Source organism: Meleagris gallopavo, chromosome 9, assembly GCF_905368555.1.
Source record: "Meleagris gallopavo chromosome 9, MGAL_WU_HG_1.1, whole genome shotgun sequence".
NCBI classification, from domain to species: domain Eukaryota; kingdom Metazoa; phylum Chordata; class Aves; order Galliformes; family Phasianidae; genus Meleagris; species Meleagris gallopavo.
Window position 1 is genome coordinate 4,013,670 of NC_139412.1, and position 18,977 is coordinate 4,032,646.

Here is an 18,977-nt window from a genome sequence, read left to right on the forward strand (position 1 = left end):
AATGATGGAAGTCATGCCAGTGGGTAAATGGAAAGATCTGTTGATCTTGCAAGACTGCTGGTAAATAATTTAACGAAGATCTCTAACAAGTATCACTCTGAAGGGAAAAAATACATCAACTTAAAACACTGCTTTTCCAATTTGGATGCCTAAATCATTATTACAGCCCTTTAAAACAGCCAGACTCTGCAGGAATTGCCATAGAGAGTCAGACACAGGCTGCCAAATGTAAAAGAGAAATGTGAGAAACCCCATCAGAGGCAAACACGGGGTGACCTCCCTTCCCCCAGAAGAGCTCATCCAAGCTCTGGAGACCAGCAGAGGTATTGAAGCAGGAGGTTTTGCCCTGCCCAACAGCAGCTGCTGTGAGCTCTCTATGGCTCTTCTCCATCGCAGGATTCTGCAAAGCTCTCGATAATTTTATGGAAGCACTTTAATATTCCCTTTACCATCTCCATCCTGGCGACATCCTACCTTCATCTGCTTTGAAGCCATGGGAGCAGCTTGTGCAGGAGAGTGGCTTCCCTACCAAGAGAGCCTGGGGGAGGGAGCACGGGGCAATTAGTCACTGTAACACAGCCTAATGAGGGCTACAGAATTAGGAACTGCCAGGCCCCTGTAAAACGCAGTGCTTTACGTGACTCGGGATGCAGTTGGAGGAGTCTGGCTAATCTTTTACTCCCCTAGTAAATCATTCACTGAGGCCATCTGTGAAACACGAGAAGAGCAGCTCCCACCCAAGATTCCTGATTAGCAAAGCTTGGCTGGAAAGGAGCTGTCCTGATAAAGCTGAGAGCAGGTCCAAGCCCTCACAGTTTACTTCTGGAGAGACAGATGAGTGGGTTTCCTGTGGTGATCCCATGGGGCACAGGCAGAACACCCAGCAGGTGCCTGGTGTCACGATGGCCCAGACTGAGCTGTGGTTTGGTTTGAGGAGAGGCACAGACATCCACCTGGGTAGTGATGTGCAGCTGAGCCCAGAACACAAACTTCCTCTGTTTTGGGGGCGTGAGATTGTATCTGTTGAGGAGGAAAACATCATCCAGGCCTCTCCACACCAGCGTGCTTGTGTGTATCTCTGTCCCTCACCCTGATGTGGCCCTATGCTTAAGGAGCTACAAATCCTTCTCCATAGGCACTATTGCTAATCTGGGAATAGCAGAAAGTCCTTAGGCAAACACTTCACAGTGCAAAATAAATACAATTTTAGCTTATGGGAGGAATGGGCTGAACACTTAACCACAGCCTTTAAGAATTGAGTTACAATCTACCTCCTCCATGAATTTAGCCAATATGGTTTTTCACTTTATTTTTTTTCTTAAAACTTTCTATTTTTCTGAAGTTTTAGGAGCTGCAACTCCCAGGTGACTCCAAAGCCAGAAAGAACAGAGAGTTTCAAAGTGAAGGATGAGATGCTCCAGCTCCTGGAGCCAAATGCTTACAGCAAGAGAAGCAAAAATCCAAAGAGGAGGCAAAACAAGTAGGTCCCAGCATCGAGCTCCATAAACACATAAACCCAGAGTTACGTTGGCCTGGGGCACCTTGCAGATGCACAGACATGGATGTGAGAACAGATCCTGGGCTGAAGCTCAGCAATAACACGTTTGGTTTAATGTTGAAGTCTTCTGAAAGCCTTGGCTCAAGATAATGACCAAGAGATGTTTGGGAGGTTGTGGGGCACAAACAGTGGGAGCTGTAGCTCCCTGGAAGCCAGAGATCCCCTTTGATATGTGAACTTTAAGCAAGCTTTGGGGAGATAATCCCTCAGTGCTGTGCTCTGTGCGATTTAACTCTTCTCACTGTTTTCCTCGGCTGCTTGATGCTTCCTCCGCCAAGCCTTCAGGTCAGTGGTGGTGTGGAATGCATCACTCTTTCTGCCTTCTCTCAAAAACTTCCTCAGATCTGAGCAGAGCATCATCTCACCAACCTTCATGCTGACTGACCTGCTAGCAGCGTTTTTTCTTTTGTGGAAAGAAGTAAGCTGAAGCCAACAAGACTGTAAGCTGCTTCATTTTACTGCTAAAAAACAAGGGTTCTTTCTCTGCTTCTTCAGTGTACAACTGTTGGGTTTCATTTAAGTAATTGTTCTAATGGATAATACTATACTATTATGATTGGAGAGCTAATTTCTAATATGCTGCACTACATTCAATAACCTGAACCCAGCATGAGTTGTCCCTCCCGAGGGAGGTTCAGCTGTTGGAGGAGCCGTCGAGTTGCGTGATCGGCCCTGAAACCTTCTCCCCTAAGTTCCAGCTTTGGAGAACAAGTTGTTCACCGAGTGCTGAATTCAGCCTTGGAGTAACTCCAGTGAAAACAAAAGGAGTAACAACAGGAATGGATTAGGCCCAACTGCTTTCACATTTCTCCGGCTTGAATTTCCAATTGCAATACTACAGGAGGAGTGAAAAAAAACCAACAAACCACCGTATGGCAGAATGACAAATCCTCTTCAACATGTCAGTCTGCCTGTGGAATTGCACCCAGGTGAGCTTCCATAGGCTTACCCACGAGCAAAACTGTGCTGTCACCTGGTAGGGGTGATACATATTCCTACTTTTGCCTCTTTGTTATAGTGACATTTTTCACAAAGTGGGCAAATCTACCCTGCAGTTCAAGGCTGCTACACTTTTGACTTCTGACTGTATGTATGCACGAACAAAAGGAGTGTCTGCCAAGCTGAGATATCAAATCATGAGGATTCCATTTCACAATAACATGGTCAGTAAGATTAAATGGTGTGTGCTCTGTACAGAGCCCATTTTCTGTGCACGGGGGGAGTGGGCACAGCTTCTCCTACAAATCTTTATCTGATAGCTCATCTCTTTGGCAGCTCTGTGTCTATGGATGTGGACCAACAGCAAAGGAACACGGACTGAGATAGAGAGCTGCACGCTTCTCTGCTAGCACTCATTGCAAACCATTCCTCAACAAATAAATATACACAAATCTATGGAACATCGCAGAAGCCCGAAGCATTAAGAGTGAGGGCAGGTTTGACCCGGGGGCTTTGCAGGGTAAATGCTGAGCCCCGTCCTGCTGCCATGCTGGAAGTGGAGGAGCCTGGCTCAGCTGCTATCTAGCTGAGAAATCACCGCGCATTGTTTGCAAACTTATCGGGAGTGACTTGAATTGTGAATGAGCCTCAGCCAGGCAGCTGGCAGGCTGCGAGCACACAATGCCTGCTGAATCTGCACTTCCTGCTGGAGACGTGCAAAGGAGAAGGCAAACTATGAACGAGCAGAGGAAACGCTCCCCACGAGCCGGAGCTACGTGAGGCCAGGGAAAGGCAGAGCTCCCAGCAGCAGAGGCGAGTTGGGGGCACTCCCAACCCAACCTATGGCCAAAGCAGCAAGGCGTGTTCCCGCCAAGTGCTCACCTGGACACCAGGTTGCAAAGCTGAAGCTGCTGTAAATGCTCCAAGGTCTGTGTGTGCCCACACCGAGGAACAGCAGCGCGATGCCTGCGGTCTGACGGAATGCTGCAGCATCAGCACTTCGGGAGAAAGAGCCCAGCTCGCAATTCACTGCAACAAGCTGAAATGTGCCACAGCATGCTTTCAAACAGCTTCCAGGGTGGGGAAAGCAGCCTAGAGGCAAAACACCCCGAGCACAGCTCCCCTGCTAGTAAGAGCTTTCATTTACTTCAGGCTGAACAGAGCCTCCTCTAGTATGGGAATGTGTCTTTCTTATGACCAAAAGGCTCCACCTCTTTATTTTAACCCACTGTTTGTACAACGAGGTCCAAACATCAGCGGTCCTGGGATGAGGTGGGTCCCTCAGGGTGGAAAGAAAGAAAACGACACAAACTCAGCACACAAGCTGCAGGACGGACACAACCCCGGCTGAGGTCACCTGCTGGTTGAGTTTGCAGGCCGTGGCACCATCCAGTGGTCACACAGACACCCACTGGGCTCTCCTGGCCCACCACACCATCACAGTCAGAGCTGTGCTGTGTGAGCTCATGCTTCCAAGCAGTGCAAGCAGGGTGCTGCTGTGAGAGCTGCCTATACATTCTTGGTGCCCGCATCCCTCATCCTGCTGCATTGTAACAAGGGAAAAAAGTGACCACCAGCAGTAGCAATTCTTCAAAAGACAAATGTTTCTTATTACAGCGCTGGTCCTTGCAATCTCTTTGATGTTCTCTCTCCTGCACAAACAAAGCTGTTCCTTTCCCAGACTGTTCTTGCACACAAACAAGATGTTACATGTGCTATATGTAGCACATCTCGACTCATTCAACGCACATTTGTCTCAACTCGCTGCACTTTCCATACCATTTAATCAATACTCACGTATCACAGGCACAGAGGCATTTTTATTCTACTTCTCCCTGCTACATCGTTTGTCTTCCCAAATCTTAGGGATTCTGCTGATAAGTAATGCTGACACTTAACTGTAGCTGAGAATAAGCAGGAGAGGTATGAGTTTTCCCCATGTTAGGGTGCCCAGAGAGCAAAGGTTTGCTTTCATTTAGATTTGGATTCTGGATTCATTACCTTTGGTTATTGATGCTGCCTGCTTCTTACCTGTGTATTACAGACCCCGACTTCTACAGTGGAAGAATTGTTGACCACGCATTGCATTGATAAACCATTACAGTTCTCACAACAAATTTAAATTGCAAACTATCTGGAACGAGGAAAGTCTTTTTGTTCCAGCACAATAGGGTTTTCGTAATTCGCCTTATAAACAACCTCAATACAAATAATAGTCTGGCACTTCTGCTGCCAGCTCATTTAATTTTGGGGAAAGTTCACAAGCGGTGCAGACTGCTGCAGAAAGCAGAGAGCTTGGTTAGGTGGTGCAAGGGTTCGTTTGGTCAACTTCTGCATAAACAAACCCCATTGTTGTCCCCAAGTTTCATGTTGAAGACTCATGATGTTACTTACGAGTTACTTTTATACAGACTGCTGCATAAACTATACCCAAACAGCCTGCAGAATTGAAACACAATGGATAATTATTTTAGAAGACACACATTTCATTATTGTAAAAATAATCAGAAATCCCAGACTGTGTTATACCCTCCAGTGAGAGACACCCAGGAGTTGGCCAAGTCCACCAGGAATTTACCACGGCCACAGTAAGAAAGTCAACCTGTGGTCATTAACAACCAACAGTTGTGTTGGTGTAAGAGGGAAAAATCTTCCATGATCACTAGTGCACATTCTTTGTAAATAGCAAGGACCTACCTACTTGGCCTCTCCAGACTTTATAATGTAAGAACAAAACATTTGCTCCAGGTTTAAAGGAAAACACTGACTCAACACGCCGAGAGTCAGAACTTAAAACCCTACCAGCCCCATATCAAAAGGCTTTTAGATCTACAAAACAAGTAATAAAAAGCAGCTTTAATGCAAAAAATGGTTTGGACTGAAACAAATCCACTTGTTTCACTTCTGCTAAGTAGCCAGCACTCTATGATAGCCTAGAGGTCCAAGTTAGAAGGGGAAGTTGTGTGCCTCTGCACTTCAGGGAATGGCAGCACCAAGCCAGCGGCTCCACTCACCGCCTGCATGAAGACTTCATTTGCAGCAGGAAGTGTGAGCTTAAGCCAGATCTACAGCCTGCTTATTCCTCCCGAAAGCAGACCTACCCTAAAATTCATCAATGTTAGCCTGATGACCAAGGGCCCAGCTGCGACTTGGATAAGCAGAGCCCTTGGGGAAGCACGAGCACCAGTCCCATGCCCTCTCCATGCTGTTAAATTAAGCTAAATGCTGCTCGAGTTTTGACCAGCAAGGCCACGGACTGAGCAAAACACTCCTAGGTTTGACAAGCAGCCTTTTCCTGTAAGGTGGAGCAGCCCATACACTCGTGAAAGTCTCAGATGCCAGAAACATTTTTTATTTGAAAGCTGGATAAACCAGGTCTGCACTCAGGGCTAAAGCTCTTATCTGTACTTGAGGAGCTCACTGCTACATCCTTCAGCAGCTCGGTGGGTCAGCGACCCACCTTACATCAGTGACCCCCCTTACATCACTCACTACATTTACTAAGAATGATTTAACAAATCTCGAGCCAGTCTGAAACACTGAATGGTAGGCAAAGTCCCTTCTCTCTTATGATGGACTGTTGCCATTTATATAATAGCCTTGGAATAAAAGAGGCAGTCTGCATAGCACCAAAAATATTTATTGGACTTTAGTCTCATTACTTCATGAAATAACTGAACCAATATTAATGCAAAGCCTTTTTTTTTTTTTTTTTTTTTTTTGTTATGAAGTTACCAGGAAAATTATATGTGAATGAAATTCCTCCTGGAGAAGCAAGTTCTCATCTTTACCGTCACACAGTGTAACATTTGGGTCTGCAGTCGCGGGCAAAAAAATCACCTCCCAAGATGTGCCTGTTGCAGTGCACCAACACAGTAAGTCCTGAACCTACATGTGTTCAAGTTAGCCTCTGCACTCAGCCCCCACCATGGCTCTGCCTGGAGAAACCTGCCAACTCCAGGCCGTGCATTTGGAACACGGTCAGCATTTCAAGTTGTTACAATGAGCATTTTCAGGAATTTTTTCAAAGATGGACTTCAGCGTTTCCACACAGTCCAACTTTCCTTGGACATCGCAAGAATGAGCTTTCCAACAAAGCCTGCAGGACTCAGATTTACATCCTCACAGACAGTTTAATTACTTTCATTGCAGGAGAAAGTATTTAATCACATGCAGTCAGAAAAACAGCCCCTTAAATAAAGCCTTTTGGGCCTGTGATCCCCAATCTGAAATGCAATGAATTAAATGAAACACCCGTACTGCGATCCATTTCAGAACATTTGATATTATCAAAACAAGAGTTCCACAGCTGACATATATATTTGGTCTAAACCAGTGGTAAAACCCTTCCAGCACGTAAGGCTGCTGAATGAGTGTACTTCAGGTGAAAGCTAATGGCAGCTAATTCACACACTGAAACTGCTCCATCAAAAAGGTTGCTTAAACAGCAGTGGTGTTGGCTGCTATTTTCACTTCTCCACGGTCACAACGTTAGAAGCATTTGGCCACCGACGATTCTCAGCCATAGATCTGCATCGATGGTTTCTCGTTTCAAAAACAAATAAATAAAGAGGGTGAGGAAAGGCAGGAATTCTCAGACGTTCGTTACAGCAATTCAGCACAAGTCAGTCTGTTGAAGTCATAAGAACCCACCGTGCTGTTAGTGGTTATCTATTAAAGCTGACTCCCAGCACCAGCTGGTGCTCCTCCCCGACGTGCTATCTAATTCTTTACACACCAGGCAGTTCATAAATCCTCAACTCCAACTTGCAGTCAGCGTATGCAGAGCCCCCTGTCCAACCTTTCCACTGCAATCAAGGCTGATTCCGTAAGCAGCAGAAACTCACGTGCAAACATCAGCTGTCAGAGTAGAAGCCTTCCCCCACTCAGTTCTGAGACAAACAAGTGGTTTTACAGCTGGGTATGGATCAGAACACAGTCCCAGAGGGGACCTGTTACAATTACAGTAAGACACTTCATTCCGAAACAACAGACAAAGCACGTGTGTATTGTATATATATTTTATAAAAGAGCAATGCCTTCTGAAGAGTGGAGAATAGCCAGAACGCTACAAAGATGCTGTAACAAGAGTCAATATTTGTGCGTTTGCTTTATGAAGCTTACATTCTACCGTTTACAAAGGCCAGCACTTATATAGGACTCTCCACTAACAAACAAATCTGGAATACATCAATTGTACAGGTAAGTCAGCCCAAAATAAGCGACAGCTATGCTCTTCTGTTTTAAGAAAGCATGCAATAGTTCCCCCCTCTGCCACCCCTTGCCCGGGTTTCTCGATCACAGAACCACTAAAGCACAGTATAACCAAAGTGGGGCACAGGTAACAGGTTGAATTTCATCACAGACCGTTTATCGACAGTTTTGCAAATGTAAAAGCAGCCCTTCTTCAGCAACAAGAAGGCAGAGAAGATACAAGCGTGAATAAAAAAATAATTAAGCAATTTAAGACATCCAAAATTGAAGAAATAGCACTGGGCATATACAAATAAAATTAACATTCCGTACTGCAGAGCTCATTTAAAAATGGCACCAAAGGACAATATATTACAATATGCACATTTATTGGAGGCGGGGAACTAACGCTCCACAGGTGAAAATGATAATACAAATAACAGTGCCGCCGTTGGCCCTCACGGTACTTCTTACAATTGAATGAAAACACTCTTAAAAATAATCTGGCAGGTACACATCTTCTGCAAACTCAACAGCTTCTTCAGAACAGAAAGGAGCACGGATCTCTTCCTGTCCCTTTTAGCCAGCCAGTATTGCCAGAGATTGTGCCCACTTTTGAAGCACGTTATCTCACTTTAAAGTCAGTGCTATTTTCTTTCAAAAAAGTTCAGAAGTTGTACTTAGAGATAACAAAAGCATTTATGTTACAAACATTCAGAAATGGAAGCTTATGGTTCTGGCAGACAACGTTGCGTATTAAATACAAACCAGCCAGCAAGTACTGAACATAAAAAACTTATTCAATCATAAAAAAATACTATAATTCATCACCACAGACTTTTTACATAGTTATAAATAATAAATAGCATAACACAGTAGATTACAAACAGATTTATTTTGCCCCGTTAAAGTCTTTAAAAAGTAAATTCTCTGTTGTCTTACTTCAGACTGACCAAAGTACTGTATCACAACGAGTCACGGCTCCAACCTAACTCCTAAGCCAAACAAACCTGCAGAGCTTCCACTCAACCTCAGCTTTGAAGCCTTCTGTTAGAAATCCAGCGTTCACTTCGCCATTTGCCCTGCTCATTACAAAGGCATGAGCGCTGAATGCAGCAGCTTCCAAAGCTACTGCACAGGCTGCCACTCGTTGGGATTGCCCACAGCACCTCGCAACGGAGCACACTCCTTGGAAAGGAACACTAAGGAAAGCAGCACTGATGACAGATTCTGGTAAGCACGCTATCAACAAGCTGTACACAAAGGACGTTTCCCACCCACCCCTCCGGTTTACATTCCATAATTTTGTAACAATGTCCCCTAAGGCACAAAAATACCTATGACCTCAATGCCACAGGAGACATTGATGGTGCCATACATGTTCTCCTACACAGTAGTTTTAATAACTTAGTTATCTGCATGGTATGTCTTAGATCGAGGCATGGATGAATTCTCCTTGGCCAAATGTTGCTAAATATTGACCTTATTTCATATAATCCATAGGATGAAGAGCGTGGGGAGAGAACTATGCAGCTATTTTAATCACGTTCATTTATACTGTTATTTCTTCACTGCCAGCAAAAGTGACAGTCGTTCACTATTTTGTTGGTTTTTGTAATGTAACGGTGAGATTTCCAGAGCCACCATGCTCTCCTGTAATGAAAATTACTAGCAGCGTTAACATCTTTCTTCTCCCTTCTGCAAAGAACTTGAGGCTAGTGCCTGAATTAAAAAAAAAAAAAAAAAAAAAAAAAAAAGGAGGTCAGGAAAATAGTTTTACTTACTGGTTGAAGAGCCAGAAAATAAATTAGTATTTTCAAATCCTTCAGAACCAAATCATTTCCCTAGACACAGCGACCACGATAACGATAGAAGTATTTTTCTCAATATTGCAACACTAATAGGTAGATACCTATCTCAGAATCAAAAAGTGTATGCAAGTTCTCAAAAGCAAGAAGTTAGTATAATCTGAGCAGACATCTTGTTTAAAAAATAAAATCAGCAAAACCAGACATTAATATGGTCTACAATGTCCATTAAATGGATAAATCAAAATCACTGGAAAGTTTCCAAGGATTACAGTTACACTAATTTTCCATTTAACAATCCTCATATTAATGGTTCAAGGATCAGAGTTCATTTCTCTGTACAGCAAGGGAACAGCACGGCCAAACACTGACTCAGAACTGATTAAGTCACTTAGGTGAGAGATCATCCATCAAAATGAATGAAGAGCATGAGTTTGAGCATGTAACTGGCGACTCAGTGGTTATGCTGCCTTTAGTCAGTGAATCAGAGGAAGAGCCAACGCTGCTGCTACTCCCATCAAGAATATCTGAAGACAGGCTGGGGAAAGAGAAAATGGTTATTTAGTAACACAGGCACCATGGTTTCATGTACACAGCTAATGTATTTTCTCCTTCAGAGGAAGAAATGTAGGAGGCATATACTACCACTCAGCCTTTACTTGAAGACTGGCAGCCCTGAAGACTCCTTGTTTTCTGTAGCATGTTACGGATATGTTCATGCTCCTTAAGGGAATAAGGAGCAGAATTGTGTTTTTTTGAAACATGCATAATAAATTAGAACCCTGATTTTAATCAGTTATAGAGAGAGCTACAGGACAAGAACATAAAAGGTTATAGAAAAGGAATACTAAGAACCTCAACAGTAATGCAGCTGATGTGTCATTAATCAGCTAGCATATATTTTAATGTTATGCTAATCAAAGGGACAGTTTGAAATGCATTTCTCCTTAAGTAAGGAATTACTTTGTTTGAATTTTGAAGTCTTGATACACAATCCCAGACAGCATGCAGAAAGATGCTTTTGGAATTTAGCTGGAACGAAAATGTACAAAATATTTCTAGGTATTCCAATTCTATAGGTAAACTTGAAATTACAGTAACACAGAGTTGATATAATACTCAGTGTCTGACTTTTGACACAGAAAAGAATCAGTTTTTTATGACCATAATACACAAAGGAGACAGACAATTAAAGCTAAATGTCTTGAACACTGCAACATGAACTGTGACTGCAATTATTCACACACACATTTTCTAAGGACTCAGTTAAGTGATGTGGATACTGTGACCATAGCCTACAACGTACTGAAATGACAAGGCAGCTTCCAGATGAAGTAACTTTACTTAGGAGCTGAGATTTCTAACAAATACATTCAGAATGACAGTTTGGATACATAAAATCTAGGCTACTGTCTGCCCACGAGGAATTGATTAGACAGACAGGAATGTTACCACACTGCAAATCACAGCAAGAGTTCCCAGTAATGCAGATACGCAAGCTTTTTTATCCTTTTTTTCTGAAAAGCAGAGATCTTGTAATAAATGTGCATTCCCAAGTTTGGTATTTCATGGCACACAATACTTTACCATGAACTGAGATCCGTCAGATGTGTAACATCTGGAGAAAGCATGTTGGTTGTTCCTTGAAAAAGTCTCTTTGGCTGACTTTCAGTTTCCATTTCACCTAAAGAAAACAGTGCAAATAATCAAACTCACTTGAGTCTCTGGAATGTCCATTTAATATTTGTCTAACGTAAGAGAGGCCTGTCCCATAATACAGCAAGCTTGCATTTGTAATATGATAAGCCCTCAAGTACTTGGATAAGAAATTAATTTTATTCTAGCTACTGTTTAATCATCCAGCCTATTCCTTAAATTAACTAATGCTTCAGCTGTACCTGAGTGGCTACAATGATCTCAAAGACATCAAAACAGGCACTTGGTACTTTAGAATACAATCAAACAAAGCAATCTAAAGCAAACTGATTACTGTGACTTAATTTTAAGCAAGCAGTTGAGATAAGGCAACCAGCATATGTCAAAATCTAGCCATTAAAATTCTTAGTGATGATGGAAATAGAAATTCCAGCTTTGTACACAGTTTCACCCTTCCGAGTAAAACAAACTTGGTCATGAATGTACACTTCTAACTAAAAGCTGAACAGAAAAAAAATTAGCACGTGTATGCATTTCCAATTACTCATCACAGATCAGACTATCTTTGTACCTGTACTCATCTACTGACACTGGAATATTAAACACGACAGGCAGAACTCATATAATCTGTTTAGTATAATCTGCCCTGAGAATGGTCTAACTCATTAACAGCTCCTGCACAACAGACATTTGGAAATGCCACAAACAAGCTTCAAAGAAAACCCTCTCAGCTGCAGTATGTTTTAATTTTTTAGCTTGATTATAAAAACAGAAGAAATGGGAATAACTTTTTTGTCCTTTTACCTATCTGCAGTTATGGTGAAGTATGACAGTAAAACAGTGGACATGTTATGCAAGAAAATCATACTACCACTCATTTTATAAGAACGACAACACCCCAAGTTTCTTATTTCCTCCAGCATACAAGCATACAGACCCCCCCCTTTAGGGAGGAATGACAGCTTCTATGAAGCAGAATGGACAAATTAACAGATATAAAATAGTTGATGAGCAGAGAAAACCCAAACCACCAATTTACATACTGCTTAAAAGTTCACAAAGTCAATGCTGCACTGCTATGCCTAGTCTGCCAGTATTCCCTACAGCAGTGAATTGTCCTCAAATACATTATGTATTTAGGAAAAGCAACTAAATTCATTCCAATTGATTAGATAGTTTAATATTAGGTAACATTCCAAAAATTCCTTGATATAGGAAAACTTGCATCTCCTCTTTGTAAAAGATGCTCCATCAGAACACAGGGATAGGGTGAGCAAAGCCTGCCCTTGTGTTTATTTTCTTTATTACAGCTTAGGTACAGTCTGTTGTAAAACATTTCAAGTAAAACACTGGAGCATGAATATCTGCTACCTGTTTATCAATGAGCCTGATACACTTTTATTCAACTTTTAATGGTTCTAAAATCCATAGAACTTACGTAAGTTTTCTTGTTAATGTCAGTACTATCGTGGCGTTCTCCTCTGTCAATCTAATATGAACTGCACGATGCTATCTGACAGGACAAGCCATCAGTCTTCAAAACAACAAAACAGCAACTTCTTTTGAAGGCTAAAATGTAACTGTAAGTCTTATAAAATTGAATGCTTTTGGTGCTTCTGGATACACACATCCAGAAAGGATAAATATAGCTACAGACACATTTCCACATTCTAATCTTACGGTTCCACTACAGATAATTGTTCTAGGATGTAATGTGAATATCTTTAACACAGAATACTTCCAAGAAAGAATGCAGTTTTCCTCCTTCAGAAGAAAAGAATATCAGTTGGTTCCACTTCTCTCCCATTCTCAAACACTCACCTTCTGAACTTTCACAGTGAAAACAAACATTCAGCACTAAGTTTAGAAAATATTGAATGATAAGCAACATTCCTAGGATGATCTGAGGGGTGTGCACTGCACAGTGGTACTCTTAGGAATGCTGGGGCTTACAAACGTTCATAAACATGTAGTTTGAAGAATAACTTGCCTCCTTCACGCAGCAGCTGCTTTAATGATTTTCATTCTTGTGCTTTAGACTAGTTGCCTTACCTTGAATTTGTAAATTACAATTAGCAAATTCCAGATCACCTTGGAAACAAGTACATTATATTCACAGGACAACAAAGAAGAGAAAAATGCTGCAAAATGACATCCACACTGCAGCACTTTGAACACAAATGCACATACCTTTCCTTTTAATGGGGCCGAGAACACTGGGCCTGATACAATTGATTGGACTTTGACTCCTCCTGCTATAGAAAGAATACTGACAGTCAGGTCTGTAAAGGCTGCAAGTTTGAACACCACCATACCTTGCATTAAATCAACACAAACATATCATATCAAACGCTCTTCAAAGCTGAACTGGAATGCTCAGGAAATTTGAATATGTAAACAAAGAAATGCTGCCTATTAGACTGGATTATCTACCATATACACTTTCCAGAGTCTTCTTTGCCCTCAGTGCATCACATACTCACTTCAATCCATTTCTAGATTCAGTATATGTATACAAAATGGGTATGCTACCTTATTAGCAAAGTTAATTTGAAGTACCCAGGAATTTCCCTGCAAGGTACTAAGTCTGGTTTAAAGTTAACCATCCACATGAAGCTACCATTGGTAAAGGCCAAATCTGCAGAACATTTTTATGTGGCAATACTTCAGCTATTTTAAAAATGAAGTCTCTTTCAATGCTTTGGCATCAGCTTTAACTAATCCTTCTGCTTGCCTTGCCTTTAAATCCCTTAAATTGGGATTTAAGCCAATGTATACCTGCTGCTTCAGAAGTTACTTACTTGGAGAATCGCCTTGTTGGACTGGGAATAGGACTTGGAGGTAATCCATTGCTGCTCACAAACATTTGCAATGATGGTGAAAAACATTGCTGCAGAAGAAGTCACATTAAGATGATTCAGAATTGCCATTTAAATGCCTAAGTGTCCTCCTCCCATCATAATATCTCTAGTTTGAGAAAACTTAGTGACACATCAGTAATCAAACATGAACTTGGAGGAATTAAAACTTAACTTACAAAGATATAATGGCTAACAAAATACTGCTCAGATCAATGTAAAATTAAAAAAAAACTACACACATGAAGTCCAAAATTGAAATAGACACCATTTCTAAATAAAACTGTTGTTTCTGTTCTTCCCCTCACATCTAGAGGTAGCAGTACGGTACTCGGGACTTCTTAGACATTTGTTAAACAAGCTGTTTTTTCTCAAAATACTTCTGATCCAAAAATTTAACACAATAAGCTTGAGTAGAACAGTGCATTTAGCTCTGCGATCCTGCAGCTAATTTGATTTTAGCCCACAAATACCCATAATCAAGCACAAAAACGTTTGTCAAGTTTACTACTGCTATGCAGTTCCAGTTCCAAAGGCACAGTGCCAGCGTCCTGCAGTGGTGTCACATTAGGAACTGACTTTCAATGAAACAGTAGCACTACAAAAGCAGAACCACAAGAGGGTGGAAACAAGGTCAAGCAGCCCACATTTAAACAACACAGTTGCCAGTTTTTCTTTGCTACATTTCAGTTTCCCTGTTCCTGCTGGAAAAAAAAAAAAAAATAGTTCATCCAAGATCTGCTTTTCTCCTTCTCCACCATTTGCCATCAGTTTTCAGTGCAAATTTGATATGCTCAATGCTCAGTACTTCTTGACAGTTGAGTTTATGCCTTCCTTTCCATAACTGATGGGCATATACTGATTCTCCTCACCAGGCAGATATGCAGCTCCTAGTCTCTGTCTACTCTCTTCCTCTCCACATACAATGTATTCAGATTTTGGTTCTTCTTCCCCAGCATGCCCCAGTTACACAGTTGGGGATCACAGTCATTACTACACTGATCTTGTTCAGCTTCCTTAGAACCAGAACTCTAACTCACCCAAACACTACAAAAGTGAAAACGTGAAGGAAGTCACACACTGCTTCAACTCTGCAGGCTCTGGGATGAACACCTGATTCTCAGAAACCAGTAAAATGTGGATTGGCATTGGCTTCTGCCATTGTTTTTTAAACCGCCAAACAATTTGTGAAGTTTCACAGCTTCACAGTTTAGCTAGATTCTAAAATGTGTTTTCTGTTTGGTGTCTCACTTATTTTACCTTTCCTATTCCTCTTGTAGGCGAGGGTGCAGGCGAAACTGGAATGAAGTCAATTCTCTTTGGGGAGGAAGATTTCTCAGACTTGTCCAAGTCATTGTCACTCTGAAAATACAAAGGTTTCAAACTTAACACTGGCAAAAAGCATTACTTTAGAACCCAAGCCACAACCTCCTGATGGAAAGTTGTCAGGCCAAGTGAGCAAAAGAACTAAAACAGATGAACTTAAGTTTATCTTAAATTATTTCCACAGTTACTCCTCTCTTTCCCTTAAATTCATCAGTTGAGCAAAGAAGTAGAATTAAACACAAAACATCTACAAAAAGATTACCAGGCTCAAGCTCTCCTCCCATGACTGGCTTATCTGCATTGCTGTTTGCACTTCCCTAGGATACAAAAGATCCCATCAGTAGATACAAAGAGAACAACTGACTGTTTTATCATCTTGTTTCAATAACGCTCACCTTTCATGCGCTGTTTCTCTGTTCATTAAATCCACTCCTTCCTCCTGCAGGAGATAAACATTCTTAGTTTTCCCAAACATGTGATTCAACATAAGTACTCGGCATTATACTCATGATTCAAGAATTTGCCCTTAGAATTGAAATACGGACAGCAGGAACACAGCAGAAAGAAAAGACTGCCACAAACCTACTTCAACATTTCTCCTTAATGAAAAACTAAAAATGCAAGGTAGCTTAAACACGACAGTAATACGCCTCACAATAATGCTGCTGCATCAAAATTAAATCCTTTTTAGCTCTGTTTTTTTCTAGCTCTCGAAAAACTCAGTAGGAAAGACTCCTGATAGATAAGTACTTTAATATTACATAAACGTTTCTCATTCTGTTATTAGATACACAGTTTGAAAACTGCACTTACCCTTCTGATCTGATGAAGTCGACTACTAGGAATACGAATAGGAGATGATGACAGCAACTGAAAAAAGTGACAGCCACGACAATTAAAGCACACATCAACAGCCTGCATACGCCTTATTTAGCATCAGCTAATTCCCGTTGAATTAAAAATGAGCTGTACAACTACATGCAGATGACTCAATAATGTTGCAAAAAGAAAACACTGACCTTCCAGAGAAAGGACTAGTTTTACTGCTTACAAATTTATTCTGTCATCCAGCGAGTGGCAGAGCTGCACGCAGGTGCTGCTTCGTACCTCAAGTGCACAAACAGCTCTGTGTGCCATTTAGACAAGACAGGCATTAGAAACAAAGCTGAGAATGTTACCTAATTCCCTCCTGGCCAGCTTAATAAGACAGACTCCTATACTAACTTACACAACCAGCTGACTTCTATAGTGTTTTATCTCTGTCTCGAACAGCATTTCACAAAACTTTACTTCTGCAATTGCAAAGTTTATTGTGCATTTATTCCCTCTGGATGCTGCTGCCACATCCAAGCAGACCATCAGTTCTCAATCTGGATGTCCTGTTTATTGCGACTGATCCAAGTTCCAAAATTTTGAAAGGTTTTTTTTTTTTTTTTTAAAGAAAACTTTAATGGAAGACTTTAAACTAAAACTCCATCTCATTTTTATCCTGATCAGAATCATAGAACAATAATTATATGAATACATATCTATTAAAACTACATTCTCTAAGGACCTTGCATTCCACAGGTTTTGAGAAAAACAAACCTTAATCTTCAATATCCTCAGATAAGAAAGAAAAACGTTAGGGAAGAGAGCACAGAGGTCCTGAGCTGACAATAAGGAACAGGAGAGAAAAGAAACGCCACATCTTTGAGAAGTTCAGTACTGTGCAAAAACAGGCCCATATAACAGAGGGCAAAACGTTGCCCAGCGTATAAAATACACTTCTTCATACAAATCCCTACTGTCTGATCAGTTCATAAAAGAACAAGTGGCCCTGACAAAAAAAAAAAAAAAAAAAAGACAAAACAAAAGCAAACAGGTGAATGAAGGTCTGTGAATTCCTTGTGAATAACAAATCAGACAGCCATTAAACACTTCCAGTTACAATAGCAGTTTACTCCTCCAGCCCACGTTGGAATTAATTTTAAGACTGTACTTAATCAGAAACTACTCAGAGCTTCAGAAATCGTTTCCTTCTCAGTCTGGAAGCTTGCCATGACGCTTAGTGCAAGTACAAATCGAGTTCAGCTTCGGTTCTCCATCCCACCCCCTCCTCGCTAGGGGTAAACAGCGCGTGCCTGGGATTCCTTACCATGCTGTGCCGGCTGGTAACTGTCGTGCTGTTCCTGCGAGTTCGCAACACGTAAGGCTGAAAAACCTGGGAGCTATCACTGTAGGGAAAAGAAAAACAGAAAGCAAGTTTGCTGAGGCGTGTTTTACTTCAGCCGGGCAGCACTCCGTCGCAGCGCCCTGAGAACAGCCCCGGAGCGCATCGGGAGCGGCGCTTCGCTGCGCTCGCACAGCGCGTTTCCCCGTGAGCCCGCAGCCCGGCCGCGCTCACCTGAGCCCGTGGATGAGGGGGGCGCTGTTGGATCTCCTCAGCCCGCCGCCGTCGCTCGGGGCCGCGGCGCTCCCCGGCGGCAGCTCCAGGTCCAGCTCCATTTTCTCCTGAGCCATCGCGGCGGCTGCGGCTCCGGCTCCTCCCGCTCCGCCGCGACGCCCATTCACTGCCGCCGCCCGCCGCGGCTCCTCATGCCGCGGCCGCCCCTACAGGCCCCGCGGGCGGCGCCGCGGGCAGGGCCCGGGGGCGCGCCGGGCCCGGCGAGGGGGGCGGCCCCAGCAGCGCCCCATGCCGGGGGCGGCCCGAAGGCCGGCCCGTTCCCGCAGCCGCTCCCGCCGCCGCCCGCGCTCCGCGACGCCGGTCCCGCCGCTGCGGACGGAACGAGCGCCTCAGGCCGGACGCCCCCCGCAGTCCCAGCGCCCGCTGTCGTCGCCCAGCGCGCACGCGTGGGAGACAGGGCGGAGACCTGAAACCGCCTTCCAGTGCGCACGCGTCCTGCCATCGCGTGCCGCTGCGCGCATGCCCGCGGGAGGCGCGTCGAACCCAAAGCTCAGCGCCGGCCCCGGACGGACTCCCGAGAGCCTCCGGAAGGAGAGCGCGCGCTGATTGGCCGGCGGGGCTGGGAGTCTGTTTGAAATAGCGCAGTGCGCGCCGGGCTGCGGGCGATGAGGGGAGCTGCGGGTTTGAATCCGGCGGCGGGTAGCTTGGAGAGATCTGTGAGGCCCTGCTGTGCCTGGTAAAGGCTCCGCAGCCCTGCTCGGGTTCAGATTCTCTCTTTCTGTGATGTAAATCCTGCAACTCTTTCCGGTATTTTTTCTTGTCTGCCCGAAGTTCTGTTTTGCTGCTAACAAATGAGGATTTTTCAATGGTTTATGTGAACATGAGCCTCTGTGCTACATTCAAAACTCCAGGGTAAAGTTCGTTATGATCCCTGTGATTCCAGTTCTTGGCAGTATTCAGTTTAGGACTCAATGTTCTCCATCTGTTCTAAGCAATCAAAGTATTCACATTTGTGCTTACTGATTGATTTATTGTTCAAATGCTTTCCTACTCTAGCAATTTCAACATGCATTTGTCTCTTACAAGGAGGGGTTTAAGGCCCTTACCAGCACTTGATTTCAATAGGTTTCCACTTGTGCCTGGGAAATATCTCCTATTTTTCAAAGCTGCCGTGTACAGAAAAAATAAGGATGGAAGACTTGGAATTCTTCACCATTTCAAGTGTAAGAGGAAATATAGCTGTGTAAATTCTG

General features: G+C 43.0%; 1 protein-coding gene and 1 non-coding gene across 2 annotated transcripts; both read right to left on the minus strand.

Moving 5' to 3' along the window:
* Positions 1-6,610: 6,610 nt before the first annotated feature.
* PABIR2 (PABIR family member 2) lies at positions 6,611-18,218 on the minus strand. Its single transcript, XM_010715192.3, has 10 exons — positions 17,725-18,218; positions 17,476-17,554; positions 16,152-16,208; positions 15,734-15,777; positions 15,601-15,655; positions 15,273-15,374; positions 13,956-14,044; positions 13,345-13,409; positions 11,086-11,182; positions 6,611-10,036 (listed from the first exon to the last, which is right to left on the minus strand). The coding sequence occupies exons 1-10, from the start codon at positions 17,838-17,840 to the stop codon at positions 9,886-9,888; spliced, it is 855 nt and encodes a 284-aa protein (XP_010713494.1). The 5' UTR covers positions 17,841-18,218; the 3' UTR covers positions 6,611-9,885.
* Positions 10,122-10,266, minus strand: LOC116216958 (small nucleolar RNA U109). Its single transcript, XR_004160704.1, has one exon. It is a non-coding gene; the product is annotated as a small nucleolar RNA U109 (small nucleolar RNA).
* Positions 18,219-18,977: the final 759 nt, after the last annotated feature.

Excerpts from the sequence above, each read along its gene's own strand:
- PABIR2 (XM_010715192.3), bottom strand. The coding sequence starts at position 17,840 with ATGGCTCAGGAGAAAATGGAGCTGGACCTGGAGCTGCCGCCGGGGAGC. Across the intron at positions 15,656-15,733 it reads AGAGAAACAGCGCATGAAAG|GGAAGTGCAAACAGCAATGC; the intron begins GTGAGCGTTATT and ends TTTGTATCCTAG. Across the intron at positions 10,037-11,085 it reads CTGACGGATCTCAGTTCATG|CCTGTCTTCAGATATTCTTG; the intron begins GTAAAGTATTGT and ends CTCTTTCCCCAG.